General features: G+C 36.9%; 3 protein-coding genes across 3 annotated transcripts; 1 reads left to right on the forward strand and 2 right to left on the reverse strand.

Moving 5' to 3' along the window:
* The first annotated feature begins 3,486 nt into the window (after window positions 1–3,486).
* On the forward strand, window positions 3,487–8,200 carry LOC103401753 (delta(7)-sterol-C5(6)-desaturase-like). Its single transcript, XM_008340469.4, has 3 exons — window positions 3,487–4,502; window positions 5,660–5,965; window positions 7,667–8,200. The coding sequence occupies exons 1-3, from the start codon at window positions 4,283–4,285 to the stop codon at window positions 7,957–7,959; spliced, it is 819 nt and encodes a 272-aa protein (XP_008338691.3). The 5' UTR covers window positions 3,487–4,282; the 3' UTR covers window positions 7,960–8,200.
* Window positions 8,201–9,807: 1,607 nt separating this feature from the next.
* Window positions 9,808–14,160, reverse strand: LOC114822576 (uncharacterized). Its single transcript, XM_029097189.2, has 5 exons — window positions 13,515–14,160; window positions 11,872–11,908; window positions 11,031–11,267; window positions 10,881–10,928; window positions 9,808–10,404 (listed from the first exon to the last, which is right to left on the reverse strand). The coding sequence occupies exons 1-5, from the start codon at window positions 13,817–13,819 to the stop codon at window positions 10,003–10,005; spliced, it is 1,029 nt and encodes a 342-aa protein (XP_028953022.1). The 5' UTR covers window positions 13,820–14,160; the 3' UTR covers window positions 9,808–10,002.
* Window positions 14,161–17,267: 3,107 nt separating this feature from the next.
* On the reverse strand, window positions 17,268–18,215 carry LOC103416150 (uncharacterized). The gene has a single exon (XM_008354411.4). The coding sequence runs from the start codon at window positions 17,946–17,948 to the stop codon at window positions 17,454–17,456; it is 495 nt and encodes a 164-aa protein (XP_008352633.1). The 5' UTR covers window positions 17,949–18,215; the 3' UTR covers window positions 17,268–17,453.
* Between the last annotated feature and the right edge of the window lie 6,652 nt (window positions 18,216–24,867).

Below are 24,867 nucleotides of genomic sequence, written 5' to 3' on the forward strand. Positions count from 1 at the left end.
CTACAATATAGGAGTTGCATGAGTCTTCATCATATGTAAATCTCATCTCTATTAAAGAAATGATACAAATATATGTTAATGTAGCATTACTCTAATAAGTATTTCCACTCCTTATTATATGGAGATCTTTTGCGATAAAACCTATACTTTATCTGCCTATAATAAATACCCCTAATCATTTATTTATAGTTGATTTTATCTACATACTCATTTTTACTTATCACACACCCCTCTTAATATCTGACCATTAGATCGAATGAATTGAAAAAAATCAATGGACAAAAATTAATAAAGGTATGTGAGAAGTAAAAGGATATGTGTGACGTGCATAAAATGTGGACCAATTAAGGCCGAGTGTGATGTGCATAAATATGCTGTTGTGCGTTATAAGTGCTGTGCTGTGGTCCAATTAATCGTAATGGATAACATGCTTCGGATGGATCCGATGGTCGACAACCCATGAGGTCATCCTGCTTCGGATGGACCTGGATTGTCTGCCTCCCCATCCCATACCCTTCCCATCCCTTCTTATTTCTATGGTCACAGTTAAGCTAAGTCAACATTTATATTCACATTGTTATTTGTCTTATTATTTCTATAAAAAAATCAATATAAAATATTGACGTGGTTTAACCATGATCACAATAATAAAAGGGGATGGGAAGGGTATATGATGGGAAAAAGGCAGACAATCCAGGTCCAGAAGGGAGGGGGTGAACGCCATAATTTGTTTTTTCTTTTTCTTTTTTAATATTCATGTGGGCCCTATATTGACACATGGTGCCTAGTCACTGTCCACGTGGGTGCCACGTCATCAGTTAACGGCTGATTTAACAGTCAAACTAACAGATGTATGAGACTGTCCCAAAATTAACATTTTAGGTATAACTTTGGGACAAAAAAAAATTCATTTACCAAATGTTGAAAACCATGAAACTTGAAGTAAATTGAGATTTACCTTTTTATTTATTTAAAGTCGCGTGATATCGGTCCACCAACTTCAAGACCCAATCCAGAATCCTATCTTAGGGTTCGGACAACCAACTCACTATTCCATAATCATTTGAGGGCTTGGAATCGATCCTACTCGAAGCTCATCTGCCACGCAGGCGACTAGATCTAGAAATTTCTTGCATCCTTAAATATTGAGGAACGCGTCATCCAATAAGTTGATGTCACTTAAGCAACCGTGCAAAATGCCACAAGACACTGTTGAAGGCCAACAACCAATAATTGCAATTATTATCAGCATCAAATAACCAATCTACCCATGTTCCTGTTCAGCATTAAGTTTGAGGTTGCTCCTTTGGACCAAGGGCCTTCAAGCTCAGGACCTTCGTCAAAATTCAATCTCTACTATTATACAAACCTCAAGTGATTCTTCAATGAACTCAATTGCTTTTCAACACTACCCAAATTGCTCTTCAGCATAATCTCTAACTCTTCAGCTACAATTGCAAAATAGCTTTCTTTTGAAGCAAACACTACCTACGATCCTTGAGATCTAAAACTCTTATAACTCTGTCACAATGTGCTATGATTCGGTTGACGTAAAATTCCAATCACCCTTGAATTTCTCTCTGAGGCATATGTTTCTTGTTCAGTCCAGTATGATACCAGTGAACTCAGTGGACTCCTATAGTATTATTTTCCCCTTCATGACTTGAATCTTGCTAGTCTTTATGCGCTATTTACATTTTTAGCCTATTCACTTTTCAAGTTATGTAGATCGATTCATTAGCCCTAGATCTTTTTGTAATTCATTATATCTTTATTTGATGAAATGATTTCATTCAATTTTCTATTTTAATGGTAAGTGTAGTACTACTCAAGACTTAATAGTAAAGTTTACAAGTGCTCAGCACTACTCCCGTACACCTAATCAAGGTGGTCCACATTTATATATGTAATCTACACCAAAAGTAGTTGGGAGGTATGTGGATGATCGATGTTCAAGATACATGCGCTTAAGAGTTATCATCCAAAGCATTACAGGCTGTGTGACAAATAGTGTAGTGGGTGCATAGATGATCAGCTAGATTTACTCATATCTTGTGCAATCTCTTTTGAATGGACACTCTCATTGACGATGATTAAATATGAATTGTAATTAGCACCATGCATGTTATGGAGTGCCCTCTTCGGTCTTCATACGTAATTCTGCTTCTGCTAATCAACTAGTACTTGGACGTTCCTAAAAAAATCCTACCAAAAACTAGCGGTATGTGAAATCTATGGGATTGCAAATTTCACGTTAACACTATAGAGAAAGATTCTGTTGCCCACAGATTTTTCTATTTGCATGTGCCTGGCTTAAGCAGGCATATATATGACAACAATTTTTCTCCTACCGATGATTAAAATTATGCATGTATGCATTTGGATAAAAGTTTACCATCTTTTATTAAGAACGGTATCTTACTTTGAAAAAAGAGATGGGGCTATACAAATCAACACAAATATCATAGATCATCGTCATTCATGTGTGTCAAATTTGAGACCTTTTACTTATAATTGAAGGAGAATGCCACTAGATTATAGTATTAGTTAGTGATAAAATTTGACCAATTAAGTAAATACATTGTTGAGCCATTCGCACTTAATTATTGTATGACACATTAAAATTGCTATGTATAAAGTAAACTTTATTTATGTGTAATTGTAAACAATTAACCACCATATATATGCATCGAATCAAAGAATTATGAAAATTCAACAAGTATGGTTTATGTATTTATTTACTTGAAATGTGCCTAATTTAATGACTAAATTTAAAAACTCACCACAAAATTTCACATTTTCTTTCGTTTTAAATACCTAAATGCATTAGGTACCAATTCAAAAGTAAAAGAGAGCAAAAATAAAGAAATAAATATCAGTTGGCACCCATTGTCCCATTTTATGAACAAAAACAACCATTGCTAAACTTTTAGTTGGTGCATCCTCAAATTCTTGTAGCGCCACGTGTCTTAATTCACACAATAAAATTACAATTTTGATATTTGTTTAACTTAATGCACATTGCTCTAAGTGTGCCTAATTTGAAGCTTATGCTATTTATATGTATTAGATAAAAAAAATCTAGACATTTGGTGTTTAAACTCAAAAATGTTTGTGGCATATTCAAACAAATGGATTTTTATTTATTTCTTGTGCAGATGATATTACTATCCTAAATTACATCAGGAGAATAGGAGAATCATTGAACTGAGAATACAATAGGTTAAAAAGGAAGATCATATTCACAACGGCAATTCATCACTTGCAACAAATGAACTTTTTAGTTTTTTAAGAAAATGTACCGTCACTTAACCCTACAGTCTAATGGAATTTCTTTTTACTTGTAAATGAAGGTCTTAGGTTCAAATTTCGTTGATAGAGAGTTCAATACCAACTTAGTGTGGCATGTTCATTATATGTATTCCACATTGGTTTAGGTGAAATTGATGTCCATAAATAAAAATCGAGCACCATGACACTATTATTGCCAAAGTATAGTAAGTTTGATAGGAGTGAGTTTTGTAAATTAAATGTTAACCCGTCTATTTTTTTCTTTTTCTCTATTTTAGGAATGGTTATCTTTTTTTCTCTCTTTCGTCATTAGTTGTATATGAATCACACTTATGAGTACTGAACTCAAAAGTAAGAATCATAATCATAACACTCAGATTCCTTGCCCCACTTAAAAGTTTGATTCTTATATTATAGGTGTCACACTTAATCTTTCGGCCTACTGTGAAAAAGCCTTAACATAAATATATCGTTGAATTGATTTTTTTTCAAAGGATTGCATTGTAATTTCCAGCTTGCAAGCAATGGAGAGAATTTTCAATGTAACCGGCATACGAGGTGGTACACCACTTGTCACTATACAAATTGTGGAATTTGTATGCTAAAAAGTTAATAACTTAAAAAATAAAATTTCTTACCACTTACATAAAAACACATAGTGTATCATCCGTATTAAGGTCACAATGAAAAATTTCTCCAAACGGTGGTGGAGGTAGGGCTACATGAAGCATTATGGTCCGGCCCTTCACCATACCAATCGATAGCATAACACTAAAAGCTTAAATTACGTCGTCCACGTACTCCCAACTTGGAAAAACACAACACAGCACAACATTACAAAACAGACAAACGAATCTCAGCATCAGTCGTTCGCCTCCAGCGCAGCCTACCTGCCTCTGTCTCTCTGCCCCCCTCTCTCTCTCTCCTACCTTTTTATTCGCTGCTCAAATCTCCGGTGGCAGCCCCTCGCTGGAAGAATCGTGTCGCGCCGATGGAGGAGTCCTACCTGAACCCGTTCCTGGAGGAGACGACGTTCTATAACCGCATTGTGCTCGGCAGCCTCGTGCCCAATAGAGTGTGGGACCCACTCCCCCACTTCTTCCAGACGTGGCTGCGCAACTACGTCGGCGGGACCTTGCTCTACCTCGTCTCCGGCTTCCTCTGGTGCCTCTACATTTATTACTTGAAACGCAACATTTATATCCCCAAAGGTACACCAATGTCCAATGGTCTCTCTCTTCCTTTTTAGTGGTTTGACTTTTACTTTTCGTTCTGTTTTTTTTATAAAAATAATAATAATAAAATTGGTGGTTTGGTTGTGAGATGAAATATGTTAGTCTGTGATTTGGTGGGTACTGTTGGTTATTGATTGTGAACATCTCTCCTCTCATGGATTATGGAAATTATTGAACACCAAAAAAAACAAACAGATGTATTACAATTGACTAGAAAAGTGTGCTTCCTCGCTCTTTGTACATAAGTTCACGTGAACTTTAACGAAAAGCACCTGGTACTGTTCACTTTAACGAAAAACCACATTTTTATACTAAAAAGTCAATCCTGATACTATTCATTCTACCCTTTATTTTGTCCTTATCATTAAAACTCAAAGTTTTCAAGCCATTTTCATTAGTTTTTCTTAAGTTCAAATCTCAAATTAGATTAATTAGAATATCGTCTTATTCATTGAAAAGTAAAGCATAATTAAAGACCATCACATTGTTTTTGAGAAGTTATGTGATTTCTTAGAATTCCTATCTAATTACTCTTGTTATTTTCAAGGTATGGATTGAGGAGAGTTTTAGTGATTTCTAAATCTATTTATCAGATTGGTTTTGCTTGGTTCGAAACTTTTGAGTCTGTTTATTTGTTTGTTGGTTTTGATTTAATTTCTTCATTTCTCTCTTTCTTCAATAGTGTTTTCTATGAGTAGTTTATTTTAAGGGAGTTTTAACGAAAAGTCCAGAGTACTGTTCACTTTAACGAAAAGCTACATTTTTACATTAAAATGTCAAACATAGTACTATTCACTTTACCTTTTATTTTGTCCTTATCATTAAAACTCAAAGTTTTCAAGCTCTTTTCATTAGTTTTCCTTTACTTTAATCTCAGGAAAATTAGATGGACTGTGGTTGTTTGAGTTATTTTTATGTACATTGATGGATCTGTATCTCAACTTTCTCTTTCATATTGATTAGTGATTAGATTTTTTACAAGATTCAGCATACATAAGGTTACAAGGTTGTAGCTTGTAGGTTGTGGATCCTATGATGTTTTGTTAATTGACCGTAAAATTTCGTCCGTATTGACAACTACATTTAGGATGAATACAATTTTCTTTCTTTCTTTATCTGTTCCCACATTGCAGATGCCGTTCCCTCGAATAAAGCCATGCTTTTGCAAATATATGTTGCCATGAAGGCCATGCCTTGGTACTGTGCTCTTCCAACTGTTTCTGAGTACATGGTTGAAAATGGCTGGGCAAAGTGCTTTGCAAGAATAAGTGATGTCGGTTGGCCCGCTTACCTCTCGTATTTAGCAATTTATCTTGTATTCGTGGAGTTCGGAATATATTGGATGCACAGAGACTTGCATGACATAAAACCTCTGTATAAATATCTTCATGCAACCCATCACATCTACAATAAGCAGAACACCCTCTCTCCGTTTGCTGGTAAGCTATCAAACTAAACTTTCATACTTTATGGCAATTTGAATGTTTTTACATCTTATCTGATTCGGATGCATGGGCACATATACATCTGTCATGTTTGATAGTGTTATAGAGTATGTATAATCTGCGTTTGGTGCACTTGATGAGGATACATATTTCTGTGACACACTTCCCCCTTTTCTTCCCAGCGTATCTCTTGCTCGAACACCAGATATCTTGCTTGTTGTTATCATTGTATTTTACGTTTGTTTTATCCTGCCAATTAAGTTTCACTCTAGTCTATTTTGTCGTAGAACGTGACTTTTTCAAGGACTTGATGCGATAGACAAACTCTAGGAATTCCACGTTTGTTTATCAAAATTCCATTCATATTCTGTACAGTTTTGGTTTTTACTTGGTAACTTAAATGTTGAGTGTTGAGTGCAAGAAGCCATTTTGGAAGAAGGATAACAGTTTCTCTTTTACTTTTCTTTTCCGTAACATAAGACTGTTAATCTCCTTCATATGGCGATTTTGGCTCTAACTCGAGCTGCCATCTCAGTGTATATCTGGAAACCAACTTTACAAGTCTCAATTGCTTTCCGGATCAGTAAGAAGCATGAAAAATACATGGAACGCACATGCACTTTCAGTTTTCTTGTTTTTCTGTGACTTTCACCTTAACAAGCTAATGATGTACTATTTTTCATTCGTTCTGCAAATTCTCCCTCCCCACCTAGGATTTGATAAAAGAACTTTCCTCAAGTTCTTCCCCAGGATCATTGGTTGACTAATAATTCAACCTTGTTATCACCCAGTTGAGTTGGTATGGTATAGGCTTCTGATATTATGCTTTGCTACTAAGGCCCAAAGTTAGGTTGCAGAAAACAATCAATGTATCCACAATGGATTAGGTTTTGGCAGCCACTTAGTACTACGGTCTAGTGGTATTCTTCTACACTTGTAAGTGAGAGGTCTTAGGTTCGATTCTCGCCAAAGTTGAAGTTGAACCACATTATTATGGCAAGCCTATTGTAAGGCTTAGCCCACTCCCCCACCCCCTTAGTGTGGATACTATCCTTCGTTCAAAAAAAAAAAGGACATTCCTCCTTTGGAGTCCCAGTGATGGTTATTTCGTGTGTAATGTTCATGGACCAAAGTGGTAGTTTCATGCCGCTTATTGTGTGTTTCAGTTCATCAGAATCCCTCTCCATAAAAATAAAACATTCCTCGGAAATTGGTTATGTACCTTTTTCTTTTATATTCATGTGGATTCGAGTCTGGCTGTCTCTGTTGATCAGTAGTGCTTAGTTTAAGAGTTCTGCATTCTGCTTGAGATTGACATCTTATCAACTTTTGTTTATGACATGTTAATAAAACATCTGTTTTCCATAAGTAAAAAGGCCATGTTAAGTTTTTTTTTTTTAATGGAAATCAATGTCATTTGAACAATTCCTATTTTGTTTTCCTTTTTAATCTTGTAAGAGTCACTTGTTTTCTGATCCACTCGACTTGTTATTCCCGACAAATATGATGCAAGGGAAAACAAATTACTGGTTTGTGCTTCATTAAATTAAGGAACGTGATTCCACTTAACACTGTCTTTGTTTGGTGCAGATAAGCTTTTTTTTCCTACAATCATCAACCTTGTCATCAGGTTTTTGAAATCTTTTGTTTACTTATTTTGCTAATGCTCGACTATTTTGGATCTGTTTATGTCAGGTTTGGCTTTTCACCCAATTGATGGGATACTCCAGGCAGTTCCACATGTTATAGCTCTATTTCTTGTACCAATGCATTTTACCACCCACATAGCGCTCCTATTTATCGAGGCCATATGGACAGCGAACATTCACGATTGCATCCACGCCAAAATATGGCCTGTCATGGGTGCCGGCTACCACACCATACATCATACTACATACCGCCATAACTATGGCCATTACACTATATGGATGGATTGGATGTGTGGAACCCTACGTGACCCCTTGGAAGATGAATCAAAGGTCTTATGATACACTCATTGCATGGATTAGCTTTCTGCGGCTCGGGTTTTTCAATGAATTTCGATGATGGTTTGATTTCTTTTTGCTGTGGTCTTTGCTTGTATATAGGAGCTAGCAGAGAAGATATTTTGAGGACTAGGAGGAGCTTTATTTCCTTCATATCTATTCGACATAACCATGTAGTCTTGGAAATATACTGTAGTTGTAAACTTTTGGGCATGTTTTGAATGGATTAGGAATTTTCATCAAACCAGAGACGCCCTTCTTCTTTTTGTATATGGCAATGTTTAGTGAGTAGCTAGGAGGGCAAGTAAGAAATGGGTATGGATCAACAAGCTCCACTCCCTTCGAATTGATTTTGTGCGTTTCAATGCAGCACTAATTAAGTAGTAAATATATGAGTATTGCTAGATTTTGATGTTAACGACATTGTACTGATGGAATTCATATCGTGTGTGCCTTCTCCAGAAGTACTACCGTACGTAGCAGGAGGGACATTCTGAAAACAAGAAAGCAAAAACAAGTCGGGGGCAGTGTTAATATTAAAAGATTGGAAATGCCCTAAATGGCATCGGCGTTTGCATGATCCGTAGGAGCCTGCTGACCCTTCGAAATGAAGCAAGACAGATCTGGGTGGTTCATGAAGTATCAAAGTGAAGTCGATGCATTGATAACTTCCTCTCCGACGACTGAGCCTTGTTAGTTTCCTGTTGTGACTGCACGAAAGAAAGCTCAGGAGTGTGGTCCAATATAATAGCTCCCGTGTATTCCAATACGTTGCAGTTTCAATAATATGATTACACCGGGTTACACGAAGCTTAAAGCCCACCAAATACCAATGGACTGAAACCCTTGCTTGCATTTGAAGCTATGCTCCGTGCTCCAATGGCAAAAATCGATCTTAAGAACACACTCATTAGGACCTGGAGAGGATCCATTCTTTCAGTGGATATGGAGGACAAGTCAATAATTATCAGCCTTCATTTCAAGGGAAGTCTTGGATACTCAAACTACACATACTAAGTCAAACGACTGGCCTCCATATGAAGTTGTTGAAACAAATTAACACCATTGTTTGTACAAGCACTCGAATCTGAGCAAAGACTGTACAGGCAAACCTTGTTTATATGAAGTCCCTTTTTCTGATGTATATTCAAGCAAGCACAAGGGGGAAGATTCTACTAGTTAGAGTTGTAGTCCGAGGACTCCTTATGTATGGATGAGCTGTAGCTTACTAGCTAGGGTTGTATAGAAATATGTGATTGTATATGTGTAATATAATAATTAACAAATGAAAATGCCCCTCTCTCATTCTATTTATTTTTGTTTAAATTTTTTTAGCATAAATACGATATTCATTGATGAAGAAATTGAGTACGTATAACATTAACCTTGTCAGGGATTTCAACCCGAACCAAGGGAAAAAGAGTTTTTCGCACCAAAGAAAATTACTAAAAAGTGCTATCATCAATGGGAAGATCAGAGATTACATTAGGGGTTCTTTAAACGAAAGTACTGGGTTATCAACGGTTAAACCCAACCTAGCTAGGTAGCCTGTGTGCCACCTTGTTTGTTGTTCAATTTAATTTTATCTCAACGTTATAGAATAAAAATTCGACTTGAAACAGAGAGGAACCATTTCTGCACACGTCTATTGATTTTTGTCATCTGATTCTTCCATGAGGCCAATTTTCTCCCAAAGGCGGTAGAAATGTGAATTAGTTTCAGAACACCCTTTTTTTTTATGTCCCTTAGTTCTCCTGAGTTATTCAATACAAATGCTAACAAGGCGTGAGAAAATCACTTCCCTTAAAAGTACGAAAATGCACGAAATGCTGATGGCGAAGATCCCTGGCATGTTTAAATGAGGCTGATTTTCCATTAGAAATACAAAGCAGGATTTTCCCTAGTTGCAGAATATACAAATACATACAAAATGAAACATATAATTTATGTGAACACCACGCCCAAATCAGATCCATTCCATTTGGAATTTTGATACATCATTTGAATAACATACCTTATTTCAGCTGCTCTCCATGTAATAACAAGTCACCACGCTAAACCCTTCTTTCTCCTAAACGTGTCGGCTCGGTCAGTGCTCATCCGAGACTTTTCCGGCTTGTTCGACTTTTTAGACTTCTCTAGTCGACTATCTAAACTGTTTCTAGAAACTTCAGGACGATCAGAACCCGCTTCACATGAATCTGAAGTACCGGTTTCAGATGGTTTGTTCTCGTTCTCAGAATCTACTGTACTTGTTCTAGAACCATTTGTGGTCGATTTTGACTTGCCAAGGCTGTGTACAAATTTCTTTAGATGTTTGATAAACTCTGGGTAAAGCTCAAGATTGCCGTGCCCACCTCCACTGAGCCATAAAGGGTCATACTTTTCCTTGCAAAGCACCCAAAGCTGCTTCCCATGGGACGAATCTACAACCTCGTCTGCTGTCCCCTGGGCATAGAACATTTTATTACTACTTTCCACACAAAACAAACAACAGTTTCTGGTATGAGAAAAGATGGAAAGGGAATGTGAATGACTGGCGGTAACATAACCATTTGAACTGATGTGGCTACCCTCTCCTGATTCCAATGAGGTGACGATGACTAAAATCTCACCTAAAATGCAATTCCCAAACCACAATAAGTTTTTGCTAAACCAAATTCACTTATTTCATTCGTCCGATAGATGATGCATGAAGCATCCTTTTATGTCTTCTGTCCCTAACAGCAGGAGAAAGTTACCAATTCTACCACAAACTTCGATAATATGTTGAAAACTCTACCATGCATTAATCTACAGACTTGTAATCTATAGAAAATTTACTAAAAACTCCATGTGGTTACACTTCAAACTCTGTCTGCATTCAGACGTGTGTGTGTGCGCAGAGACAAGAGTAAGAACTGGAAGAGCGGAGATAAACTTACATGTATAACCAGGACAGGACAGTTCACCATTGAAATTTTGTCGATATTCTGAAAAAGAGAATATTTTGTGGTCAATCTGGAAAAATATATGTAAGTCCCATTTGGAGGATGAAACTAGCAGGCAGCGTAAAATCACTGGTACAAAATTACCTTGTAAATATCAAACCAGTATGTCCGCTTGACAGGGTACAACACCCTCAGCCCAGACAAAATGGGACTGTGTAATACCACACCTCTCAAGGTTGGTAAACGTGATGCAAGATCAACAGTGGGACCACTACCAACAGACTGACCATATAATATTAGTTGTTCATCTTTGACCCCGTATTTCTCCTTGAGGCATTTATAAGCTGCATCAATGTCTGCATACGTATTATACTCAGTTGCCTGATTCAAGAGGAAAGGGTGACTGTTACTCATTAAGCATGAACTGCTATCAAACCTAACCGTTTAGACGCATTTACAAAATAATTTGGCAAGCATCTGACATCAATGAATGGTATGCAAAACCCATATTTATCACTTGCGTATAATAACAAAAGGAAACAAACATATATTCAGATGCATCAAGCTACAGTCCATTTTTCTCTTGGAAAATCAACCACCAAAATACAAGGATACTAACATGCTAAAGAATCTCCAACCTTAGTTTCCTAGTCAGATTCCATCTTTGCACGATATATCTGCATTCACATTTTCTACACTCAAGTGCCCATTTAGCTGTATAGTTCCTAGCCTAAGAAAAGTACAATGAATTTATTTGTTTTAAACAATCGGATCAGAAGCTTAATATCTTGAACAAGAAGTAAACAGAAACCATGATCTAACACCCTCCAATAAAAAAAGAGAAACAAATGAATCAAAAGATACACAGAGACAATTATACATTACACCATTTAAGTTGGATAAACCATATCTAACTCTAAGATCTTGAAAACACATTAAGAAGCTAGCATCTTATGACAGCATAATTGGAGACTAGGCTTCTAACCTTTCCAGTTGACTGTCCATAACCAGAGTAATCATACCTGCGAAATCCATGTAAACAAACACTATTAAATTAAGTCACCGATAGAAAACATATTATAATCAGTTAAAGAAAGGAGCCAATAAAAATAATAAGGGCCTGCAAGTGCAACCACTGTGACCACCACATTATAGAGCTGTCAGGTGAGCAGAAGTATCTAATATGTGCTTGTATCTTTTGGTGATATTTCAAAAATTGGTGAGAGTTACAAAGCCTGCCGGCACTCCTTTACTGGACTGGTCATATGTCTTGACTGAATGCTTGTTGGTTGCTATAATTATTTAGAAAAGAATCTTGTTTTTGAGTTCTTTAATCTCAGTACCAAACATAATATGTTTGATAATCTGATTGATAGTTGAACATCTTGTCATGTTCCCCTGTTTAAGTAAAATTCTTGAGACATTATCTGATTGGTATTTTTGTGTGAATTGTGGAAGATGACTCTCTTCACCAGCGTTTCTACATGTGAAGTGTTCCGTTTGTCTCTCATATGTATATGAACATAAAGCAAACCAAGAAGATGCATATCGCTAAGGAAAAACCAATGGGATCAACGTACTTAATATCTGAATCTGCCGATAATTGAACTACAGGACCAATATGATCACTGGTGAACCAGTCAGACTTGTCAATAGCGTTCAGATATGTGGGCTTTTTATGGGTGTATATAAAACCCTTTTTGTTTTTCATCCGGATGTTTAGTAAATAAAAGGAAACAGTATGCATTATTGTCTACTATTCCTGTCATTGTTTGCAAACTGCATGTAGAACTAGAAGTGCATGCACACTAGCATAAAATTGCTATTCACTAAAACCACATAATTTCAAATACATATTACTCTCCAAATGAGTCTACACTACTTGTGCTTGCAAGCACGCATACGGACTGCACGCAGCTGAACAAAATTCTAATATCTAACTATGCATAAGGTTTTAGTCTAGGCAACATAAGATTATAACTTCACCATTATAGTTTATCTTCAATTGCTCGCGTAAAAATTTAACTTTCATAAGGGCAAATAATCAATTTAAAACCAACATGAGCTTTATGGTTACATTATTCACCTCCTATGCTACATTGTAGCAAATCCAGCTTTTCCTGTAGGGAATATAGAAACTTGACATGAACATAAAAATAACATATAAACACCAAAACCGCAAGTCTATGTCCCCGTGGAAGGGAAAATTTCACTTCTAACTAGCTCGAAACATCATAATGTGCCACCAATTAGGCCCAATTTGCTTCGTGTTAAAGAAATATAACTACTTCGTTAAAGTTTTATACTTTTGCTTTCATTTTCCATTATTGTGGCATTGACTTGCAATTTTGCATTTCTTGGAATATTTGTAAAAGGAAATAATTGAGCTCAGCCAACCAATTTTGTAGTGATGCTTCCAAATTTTACAAGATTTACTTCATAATATATTTTCACATTTATAACTCTAAACTGAATTAATTAGCAATAAATAAACTGAATTAACTAACAAACACTACCCAAAAAAAACTTCAGCTTTGAAATCCCATAAGAATTATTACCAACCCAATTGAAAGTAATCAAATTCAAAAACCAAGAAACCAAAATCCACAATCAAAAGCACGTACTTACCCCATCAAATTAATCCGAAGGCGAGCACTCAATTCGACGAAAAGCTCGAACATCTGCCCCAAATCAGCAGCATTTCCATGCGAGTAAAGCATAGTTGCAGAGGCCTTGGGGTGCTTGACGTGTACGGCCACGATTTCATTCCCCCGGCGATTCCTGAGCTTCAGCACATCCACGTCGTCCCTCCTCGGCACCTCCGGAATGTGGAGCCTCCCTCCACACGACTCGTCGGCGACGACTGTGTACGACGGCGGACTCGGCGGGAAAAAAGCGAACTTGGCTGCGATCGAAGAGGTCACTCCGCCCATCTTATTGTCCTTCTCATCACAGGCGCCAGGCGGCAACCGAAATATCAGAGGCCCCTAACGCACACCCTTGGATCGATCTCGCCTCAGACAGACGTAGACACAAGAGCGCGACAGAAGCACGTGATTGCTGACTAGTGGCGCCGCGTGGAGGTTGAAGGCGGTAGCGCGTGGGAAATTGGACGGAGAGAGAACGCCTGAAAATTGGCCGAGGAAATCACTTAGTCGTCTTTTGAAGTGCTCGGAGTCTTTCGAAATTTTCCTTTTAACTTTTGAATTGTATGGTTTTTAGGACGGCGACTTTATATGAATGTCTAGTCTGACAGAATGGGATAAGATAATGAGGGTAGGGAGGTGGGGCCTAAATGGGAAGGCCGAATCGCTGTTTATTGCTATGTGGGGTCTACCGAGTGTTCGATGATTTGTATGGCTGACGTGGAGTTTGGTTCCGGGACGTGTCGTCGAGTGGAAGAGTCGCGTGGTCACTGCTGGGCGACAAGAAATATTTCATTGTGACGAAAACATAAGTAGCACATCACGTGTTTTTATATAAATGGTAAGAAATTGTATTTTTTAAATTATTAACTTTTTAGCACACATTACTCATTATTAATATAATAACATATATAATGCAGTACTCCGTGTTTCAATCACACTAAAAAATATCTCATCAGCGACGTCAAAATTATAGAGGGGACTCGCTGACTGCATGTGGTATGTCGTTATGTTAGTGGGATCTTTGGGCAAAATTGTAAATCACTCTAATTTACTACAAGAGGATTTGTACTCGCTCGTAATCATTGTGAATACTGAATACTGATTGTCATGTCTATCACTATTTACAAAAAAGAAATATTTTTTTAAATGAGGTTCTTCTTAAATTTTATGTTAATTTGTATAACCTCAATTCATGTGTTAATATTATAAAATATTATGTCGAAATATGAAATGAATTAATCTTTGCTCTAAAGAGACAAGGACCCTACCAAAAGTTAATTGGACTAACCGTTAATTTGGTATTGCTGTTACTTTGCGTATAAGTTGTTTTTGTTGTATTTTTAAAATAATCAGTTGTAAAGAAGAATAGTGAAGAGTTTGATAAATTATATTTTTTTGTACTATTATTGTTAAGAGGAATTGAAAGTTTGAAACTATTATAATAATTTAAAAGAATAAAAGTTCTGAACCCGAAACCGAAACGTATGTGTTGAAAATCTAATGGTCCAAGAATCACAATACAAGGTTATGATGACAATGTCAAATGTGCGATCAAAACTATATGAAGGGAACACGAATCGATCTGAATTTTTAATGTGTTGTATTGTTGTCAACGAACACTAGTTCAGTTCAGCCACATGAGCCTGACCTCTTGGAAAATAATAGGTAAGGCCCAAATTGACGAAGTTTACTAGGCCCTCGTGTCCTTTCTCAGGCCAGAAAGAAAAGGTTGGGTCCTTTCAAATCTTAACAAGCCGAGTAGCTCCTCACCTTTGTCTTAATTTATAATTAAGGACATGATTCAAATGATTATCCTCTGCATTTTGTGTTCCAAATCATGATTAAGTTTGCAAGCATTTGGAGCGCAACCGTGAAAAAATGCACGCAAATTTGCCCACTAAAGATGTCTCGGGCCCAATAGTCTATGCACTTGATAATTGAACCTCTCTGAACATCAACACATGCAAGCCAAAGGAGACGGTCTTTTAATTAAAAATTATTTACTCCCCTGATTTCTTCGTCCAAACCTTGTCCTTGCTTCTTCACCCTACACACTACTATTAGTAGAAAAAATAAACGGTTACGATTAAGTTGAGAAAATATTATTTATGCTTACTTGTCAATTTAATGGATATAAAGTTGAATTATCCAGTAATTCGAACTAAAACTTACCCCTCATTTACTTCCAAAATAAACAAGAACAATGTTTTATTATGCAAGTGGTGGATTGTCCTGATAGTTAGAGTCTTACTCTTCAACCTATTATATTCAGCATTCAAACCCTCTTGTTGAGAGTATGAATCCACATCAAGAAAAGAATGGACATTACACGTGCTTTTAATCTTATAAATTTGTTTTATAAATAAACGATATTATCTACACTAAGGGGAAGAGGGATGAACTTAGCCTCACAATGAGCTAGCAATAATGTAGTTCAAATTCGCCTTTGGCGAGAATCAAACCTAAGACATCTCACTTACAAGTAAAGAGAAATATCATTAGATCGTAGTACGAAATGGCTATAATCTTATAATTTAGCTTTATGTGTAAAATGCAACACATTCACCATCACATTGGCGTTTTAGTCTAGTAATGCATTGTCACTGAAAACATTAATTTCCTATAGCAAGTAACAAGAGAACATGTGTACAAAGTAAATTTGTATTAGTGAATTTTTAGGGTTACAATCTCTGTTTACAAGTTTTCTCTTATGTCTTATTCGATCTCCAAAAGATGTGTGGATGAGTAGGTTGTTGATCCAAGAGTCGCGATGACTTAAGCTCAGATAAACGGTTGCCACAAGGTTTTGGCTCTTGGTGATTTGAAGGATTGACACAAGTAGTAGTGCTTGATGATTCTTCGAATGTTTGGTGAAAAACACAGAGAACTTTCTAAATTCTTGTATTTGGGTGCTTAAGCTTTGACAGCATCTGGGTGCTTGAATGATTTCTAGATCCCTTTCCTTTGCCTTGGAGCCTTGTATTTATAGACTTTCCAAGCATTGCCTATTGATGGATTTGAACTTCTTGTGGGTTGGTTCGTGATTTACTTCCATTAATTAATCAATAAATCAATTATTTAATTTAAATAAAATCAAATAATCAATCTTGCTCAATTTGACATTTCTATGTGCTTTAATTTAAATTAATTAATTTGTTTAATCTAAATTAAAATCAAATATTAATTTCCACCAATCGTTGACATGTATTCTTGATGACTTGTCTGGTCTTGATGAGTAACATGCCACAGAAGCTCCTTGCATGTCAAAATTTAATGTGTTTTATGATAATTTATTTTTACTGAAGTTTGCATGTCTACAATCACTTGAAGAGAAATTACACATAAAAATATATTGTTGGGCCGAACATCATATAATGATAAACTCGTTTTATATAAATCATTCTTTTATGAAATGATTCTATTTTAAGTGCAAAAAGACACAGACCAATTGGCCAAGCTCCTTTGCAATAAAAATATTATTACACCACAAGAAAATTCCACAAACCCACCATGCTTTTAATGATAAGATCTTGACGTACATCTAAATCTAAATGATAAGATGCGCAGATGACGCTAACATGCGCGGCACGTTCCGCGACTGGTTTCGCCGCAAAGGCCAGGCCCGACGTATCGTGGTCGGTACGCTTCTCGTTAACAGTAGCAACTGCCGGCGCACATTAGCCTTTGGGGGCGCCAAAATCCGTTGCCACCAAACATTATATATGAATCTAAATTTCTTATTTCGGAAAACAAATTTAATTTCTTATTTACTATTTATATTAAAATTAAAAATTAAAAAAAACTAACATATTAAAGATTACACTCCAGACTCCAGACTCCAGAGTACCAAAAATTCATATTTTCCAAAAAAAAAAGAAAAAAAAAAAAGGAATTATCCGTACATTCACAGAAAATTGAGCTACTCGGGGATGGTAACCAGAACAGGCCGCCAAGCTCGTTTCAGTAACCTATTTCGAAACGACGCCGTTATTGGCCGAAGCGACAAGCCTGCGCCTCGCTGAGTCGGAATCTCACCGGCACCATCACCACTTCCGGTTGCCGATAACAACCCTCGTCCTTCTCCTTCGTCCCCAATTCCTCCACTCCTCCTATCCGAAATCCTATCTTCGAACGGCGGCGACGACACGAAGAGGTCCTTCAGCTTGCGCCGAACCCGAGCGACCTCCTTGCTCTTCTGCGGCGAATCACCGTTGCGATTGTCACCGTCAATGGGTGGAGATTCCGAGGAATTGGTTTGGCGAGGCAATCGGCGGCGATCCTGGCGAGTGAGGAACATTCTTAGCGTCTTGCGGCGGCGGAGGTGGATGACTGGGCTGGCCGATGGGCTTCGCGTTGGGCTTCCGGCGACGGCACATTGAGTCGCTAAGAGCTTGAATTTCTGCAGTGTCGCCATGGGAAACGATCAGTCGGTGGTGTACAAAATTCACGATGGATGATTCAGTGGATAGAAATCATTGGGTGGTGGTGGAGTAGAGAGAAGCTGAGATCTGATCTGGGGAGTGGTGGGATTGCTTTATTCACTGTTTGGAGTGAGCAAATGGAGCTGAAAAATGCATTTTTTTTTTGTTTTTATTTATTTGTTTTTGGTGGGGAGAGGAGGGTGGAATAAGGACAGGGATGAAGTGGAATGTGGGGTGCTGCTTTTAAAAAACAAGTGAGGAAAACGGCTTTATGGATGCCTTCTCTAACTTTTTCTTTAGACTTTACTACTTGGAAGTAAATATGTAAATATATCATTTTATATTCGTAAACGACGAGTTTAATGTCAAATATTATATTTAACCTACCATGCAACTTAGCAATTTGCACATATATCAAACACCTTAGTGTAAATTTGTCCACTTAATAAAAAAAACTGGTATTTTTGCAAGTGCATACGTTTGTTTAAAAGGCTTCTTTTTTTTTTTTTTTTTTTAATATTTACAGGCGCTACTTGTTCTTTCTGTCTCTAGAATTCTCACTTCAGCTAATATTTTGCAAGACATAAAATTGATTTTTATAATGTTGATACCAGCCTAATCAGGGATACCAACTTGATGACCGTGAAAATTTTGAAAAATGCTACTTGCAGAGAAGCAATCCTTCTGTGTCAATTAGGAATTGACTTTCTATGAGACTATTGGCTAGTTTAATTGTAAGTCAACATGTGTTTTGGTATACTTGAGATCATTTTGTTAAGTGAGGTGCCATGGTGTGGGGTTGTCGAGAAGGAGTAGGTTTTAGGATGATGAAGATGGTGCTGATTTGGATTCTTTGTTTTTATCTAATTTAAATTAGGATAGTAAAGGAAATTCAGACTAAATATAAGAAAATGGGATGTATTCATAAGTTAACATTGTAGGGTGCCAATAAAAAATGCCCTAATATACGGTTTTGGGGCTTTTTTCAGTTAACAAAGAGAATTTTGTTGATTGATAGTTTAAATTAGTATTTTATTTTCTCTGTTTTCTTACAAAAATACCCTTGTGTATCATAAATCTATTTTTTAAAGCCAGTTATGACTTTTCAAGTTTGAGGGGCGTTCTAGTCCAATTGCTTTGTCAAATCCTTCACCAAACCCAGACCGACTTCATAAAAACTTTTTCTTTACCTGGGCTTGTTCGGCGCCTAGGGGTCCTATGGGCTGCAGGCCAGCTGTGCTTACACGTGGCACGCTGTGATGAAATATTTGGCTTCACGTTAGGTACGAGACAAGAGTGAAGTCAAGAAGAGAAGGTATGGGGAAATGAGGTTTGTTGTTATTTGATTGCCGGATTTGATGAAATTTGAATTTGATATCGTTTTCTTTGTAATTCTGTTATTGCCTAGTGGATGATGATGGAAATTGAAGGGAGAGTTGAACCCCAAATTTAAGTTTTGTTGGGTTTCAACTATATTTTAGTTTTGCTGTAATCTATGAGGCGTTTTTATCTTCTCCACTTTGTTATGTATGTAGGAATTAACTTAGCTCCATAATTGTTGAGGAGGAGTTCCTCCTCATTTTATTTCCTAGGTTCGATTCACGGAATTTTAAGTTTATGATCCGAACTGTTAATCTTATAAATCACTCTATAAAGATTTCTACCACTTGTAAATGTAAAGATAAAAACATTTAAAAATACTTGTAAGAGAACAAGGTAGTTATAGTAAAAACGGCTCAAGCAAAGTCGTTTTCCACAGGGATTGAATGAATTATTTGTATTTAAAACCAACTCTTAATTAATTATTTAAAATAAAGTTTAGAAAATGTTGATTTTGGAATTTAAAATAATAAAAACAATTAAATAAATCAACTAGAAAACAATTTAAAGAACCCCTAGGGTTCTGTCGTTACCTTAACAATCCTAAGCAGTTCTTCCAATTACTTATGAATTATCCATGCATATTTTGAAGGTTAGGGTTTCCTAATATATATCCTCAACTAGAAAACAATTTAAAGACTCATTAAGTTTTATGAAAACCCTTTGAAAAACCATACAACCCTTAAAACGTGGTGTTCATCCTAAGTGAAATTATAATTATTAACCACCAGAAGCCATCGCCAATTTCAGGGAACCTTCCGACCAAAGTGTGTCAAATTACTTTTCTAAATATCTTAATGGTCACGAATCACTAAGACACTTAGATAGTTTAAAACGGTGATTAATAATTCAAAACATGCATATCATAAGTAAATTGAAAAGAAACTATGTATTCTTGATAAGCCTCGTGGCCTTGCCCTGTCAAAAGAAACTAGTTACGAACAATCATAAAACAAAATTTATTAAAAACATGGAAATAAAACACCTTGAAAATAAACTTCAAAAGCTCTCTAAAGTAGTGCGCGTGTTCTCCTCCTTTTTTTCTCTCTAATGGCTAAATAGCCTTATTTATACTATTACAAAATAAAACCCTACCTAGAAATGTCTTAAAATAAAACAAGGAAACATAATAAAATAATAAAACAGAAAATAAGAGGTCCTATTTGAACTGAAATTCGGACTTTTCAGAAAATCAGACTTTTGATTGACCAAATCAACTTCGATTTGGTCCCAAAATGTCTCTTTTGAAAGCTTAAGTCGTCCCCAACAATTTCTTAGAAAGAATCTTCCTCAAAATATGCAATCTTGACTTCTAAAATACCCAAAACGTCAAAAAAGTCAATCTGGGAAAGCTACGCACTGGACCTTTATTTCATTGACATGGTCAAACGGTTTAGTAGGAAAATCTGAAACTTTGCTACAATCATCTTGAAAGACTTACAAACATCTTCCAATTAGAATCACTCCAAAATTCATCTGTTTGGTTACTTTATGTTCAAGAAGAAATCAAAAGTCCTACATTAAGAATATAAATCAAGGTATCAAATTCTTCCAAAATAATAACCAAAATAAACTAAGATTAGGGTAATATATATAATATAATATTGATTCATCAATCATCTTTGCAAACAAAAAAAAAAATCAATAAAGTATGAGACCATAGTCATAAAATAAATAAAAAATAAATAAAAAAGGGCTCTAAAGTTTCATGGTTTTCAACATTTGGTACATGAAGTTTTTTTCGTCCCAGTCTGGAACCTAAAGTTATAATTCTGGGACCCTTTCATATATCCGTTAAGTTTTCCGTTGGAATTTCTATTAACTGATGATATGCCACCCACGTGGACAATAACTGGGTGCCATGTGTCAATATGGGCCCATTTGAATATTAAAAAAAAATTAAAAACCATAAAAAAAAAAGTACCCACCCGTCTTCTACCTCCCCCAACCCCCTCCCTACTTTCCTCTGCAACCCACATCCTCCCATCTCTTATTTGTAACCCCCACCGACCATCCCTTCTCTCCTCTGCAACCCGCACCACCCTCCCTTATCTCCTCTGCAACCCATACTCACCTCTCCTACCTAACCTCACCCCCGCTCTCTCATTTCTTTCCTCTGCGCCCACCCAACGCTCTATACCCGACCTATCTCCATCCTCTTCACCTCTCATCCCTTATTTCTCCTCCATCCTCTTCACCTTCACCCTTTTCAAAAACCCTAATCCCCAAAATCTAAAGAGCACAAATTCAAAATTCAATCAGGAGCAGCTATGGTTTGCAAGCCACTAGAGGAGAGAGAATAACCATGTTATGAACCCGATTTGTAATTGATGTTTATGCTTTAATTAAGAGTCCAGTTAGTTGTAATTGAGGGTTTTAATTTTTATTAGGGGAATTGTGACAACCCGTCCCAAATTTTATTATTTTATAAATCTTAAAATATCAAATTTACAAGAATACCCTAGAGGCGAGGGTATTGATTTTCGTTGATCGTTAGTTCATGGCGTGTATGAACTATTACCTTACCATATTCCAAAAGTATGTTGGTAAGGATTGTTATTTATTACCTTATTTATTTATTATTATTATTATTATTATTATTTTATGTAAAGGGTTGTGGGAGAAAAGAGAAGAGAAAGAGAAAGGGGGATGGCTGCCTAATGACAGCGAAAGAGAATGAGAGGAATGAGATGGGCATTGCCCAATCAGAAATGAGGAGAGAGGGAGAGTGACGAATGGGAGAGAAGAACTAGCAGGGAAAGGATAGAAGAAGAAAATGAGGGAACCTAAAACGGGTCTTCCTTGACCTATGTGACCTGGTCGACGGGAACCATAGAAACCGATGGTTTCCCGGCCAAATTTTGGTGAATTAAGCCAAACCATCACCTGGAAACACCTCCCTAGCCTTCTCTCTACCATTTTTACCCCTAAATTCATACAATTTGACCTTAGATTCGGGAGAAATGCACCGGTGGTGCGTGTGGGTGTTCGACGGCAATCCATAAATCGTGAAGCTAACTCAGCCAATTGTCACTACCAATAGGCTCCCCTCAACCTCAGGAACAAAGCCCAAGTGATGGTAGGGGCATCGGAGCATCCATGGAGTCAAATCGAAAATACCCAAAAACTAGGGTTCCGGTGGGTTTTCGTGAAATTGGAGCATTTCCAAGCCAAATTGGCCTTGGCCACAGGTATAAAGTTTGTTCTACTCTTCGAGATCTTCATTTCGATAATTTTTGAGAATTTTTAGAAATAGTTGAATTTTCCGACGAGTCGGGGCGGCCGACCACCATCCACGGCGGTGCGTGGCCAAGGGGTCGCGAATGCTATTTTTAGGCTATGTTAAATGTCTTGAATTCAGTTTTGATACTTGAATGATGTAGATTGATCGTTGGAACCTAAATTCTCTACGATACGTTATTAGGTATTCAGGTGAATCGACAATCTGACCGTTGGATCGTCACCAAACTTTGTTACATTGTAGTACGTAATATTTGAAGAATGTAGGATTTTACGGATTGGGAATCTGACATACGGATCTTCCCAAATTGGATTTGTAAGTTCATAAAATAAAATGTTAACCGCTAATCAGTTTTGGAAATTGACGGAGATCCAACCGTTGGATCGTAGTGAAACTTAAGTATGTTGTTCTAGAAGCATATTTTGTATCATGAGAAGTTACAGATTTAAAATTCGAGATGCAGATCTTCCGGGTTGAGTTTTACAGGGTTGTGGACCCAATTGTCGATCGAAGATCGACGGTGGACTCTTAGTCAATGGATCTCAAATTATTCTTGAACGTCCTTGAGGATATGTTTTATGTAAATTATGTGCTCTATTAGTAAGAACTTTGAGACATGATTTGATAATTGGTCGCATGCAACGATAGTTCGTGATGTCTTAATGTTCGTGCGAGGGAGTCGTAGCGCGGACCTAAGGTGAGTAGGTCTTTTATCTTCTATTATATATATATATATATATATATACATATATAAGATTGACATCTCCACAAATGTTTATAAATTGATTATTGCATATAACTACTGTGAATGCTTTGAAGTACTAATGTGAACTACGAATGGCTTGATCCCTGTTTAGAGTATGTATTGACACGTGGTACCCAATTATTGTCCACGTGAGTGCCACATCATTAGTTAACATAAATTCTAACGGAAAATTTAACTGATGTATGAAAGTGTCCCAAAATTGTAACTTTAGGTACCTGACTGGGACTAAAAAAACTTCATGTATCAAATGTTGAAAACCAAGAAACTTCAGGGTAGTAAACTGTGATTAACCTCTAAAAAAAATTAGAATTTGGTAAAAACATTATGAACCGTCTATCTATTTTGTTACCGTTGATTGACTAAAAGACCTTAGTTATAATTGATTTTTGTAGAGATAATTTTTACAAAGTGATTTATAATATAAATGGTTTCAATTGTAAATACGAAGTTCTGTCAATCGAATACAAAGTAAATTGAGGAAGAATTCTTTCTCAATCTTAAGGAGCCAAGCTTCTCTTATATATAGTTAGGATCCGGGACCACATATTTTAACACATATGTTTATGTAAGTGCTTTAAGCCTCTGATGATTCTACTTCACAAAAAGATCATGTAAGACCATAAAAGATGGTGGAGGACTCATGCATGCATATAAAAAAGAATATCCATAGAGATACAATTAATGAAAACTAGTAGCTTGGAGAGTTATTGCCCTTGGGTCAAGGATGTGCCAGGTTGCCATTCTTGAAGGTAGGACTTAAAAGTCTTGGTACAATATATACCATTTGCCGCTTTGGTCTTGTTTTGGTGCACCACAGGCTTGAAGGGCACGATGGAAGTAGTTGCTTGCTTCCTCCTGTTGTGAAGCCTCAAACTCCGGTGCTCTTCCGATATGTGCGATGTCATCTTTGAAGGTAAGTTCGACATTCTCCTTGAATTAGTCAGTGTCGTATTTGAATACTCATTTTCCATAAAACTTGTTCCCCACCACCTACCACTCCTTACATCACCACCACAATTACCACCTTCATTGTTGTCGCCGCCACCAACACTACCACAAACACAACTGCTACTACAACTACAACCACCATCAACGCTATCACCAACCACCACAACCAACTATTGGTAAAACCACCCTACTCCACAATTATCGCAACACCATTGTTGCTCAGAACCACGGCTACTATCGTGATTGCCGCCACAATTATCACAACACCATTGCTGCCCACAACCCACGGCTACCATCGCGATCGCCTCCACCTTCACAACTGTGACCATCAACCTTACACCTTGGCGCCATCACCTCAACCATCATTGCTACCGCTAACGATGTCGCCGTCACCACCACGATCGCTGCCACCACTGCTACCACACCCTATTATTGGCACCATCATCATACTCCCATCATTGCCTGCCACTGCCCCTCCCACATCTATCTTTCTACATTAAAAATTTACCAAATACTTTTACAATATTTTTCATGCTCACAACACTTTTAGAAATACGATTTATCAAACCCTCAACTA

The sequence above is a fragment of the Malus domestica genome, chromosome 17, assembly GCF_042453785.1.
Source record: "Malus domestica chromosome 17, GDT2T_hap1".
Taxonomy (NCBI): Eukaryota; Viridiplantae; Streptophyta; class Magnoliopsida; order Rosales; family Rosaceae; genus Malus; species Malus domestica.

Bases quoted from the DNA above. Each gene is read 5' to 3' on its own strand.
- LOC103401753 (XM_008340469.4), top strand. From the start codon at position 4,283: ATGGAGGAGTCCTACCTGAACCCGTTCCTGGAGGAGACGACGTTCTAT. The intron at 4,503-5,659 runs GTACACCAATGT...CCCACATTGCAG, and splicing joins CAACATTTATATCCCCAAAG to ATGCCGTTCCCTCGAATAAA. The intron at 5,966-7,666 runs GTAAGCTATCAA...TGTTTATGTCAG, and splicing joins CACCCTCTCTCCGTTTGCTG to GTTTGGCTTTTCACCCAATT.
- LOC114822576 (XM_029097189.2), bottom strand. From the start codon at position 13,819: ATGGGCGGAGTGACCTCTTCGATCGCAGCCAAGTTCGCTTTTTTCCCG. The intron at 11,909-13,514 runs GTAAGTACGTGC...TGGATTTCGCAG, and splicing joins CTTCGGATTAATTTGATGGG to GTATGATTACTCTGGTTATG. The intron at 11,268-11,871 runs GTTAGAAGCCTA...CTCTTGAATCAG, and splicing joins ATGGACAGTCAACTGGAAAG to GCAACTGAGTATAATACGTA.
- LOC103416150 (XM_008354411.4), bottom strand. From the start codon at position 17,948: ATGGCGACACTGCAGAAATTCAAGCTCTTAGCGACTCAATGTGCCGTC.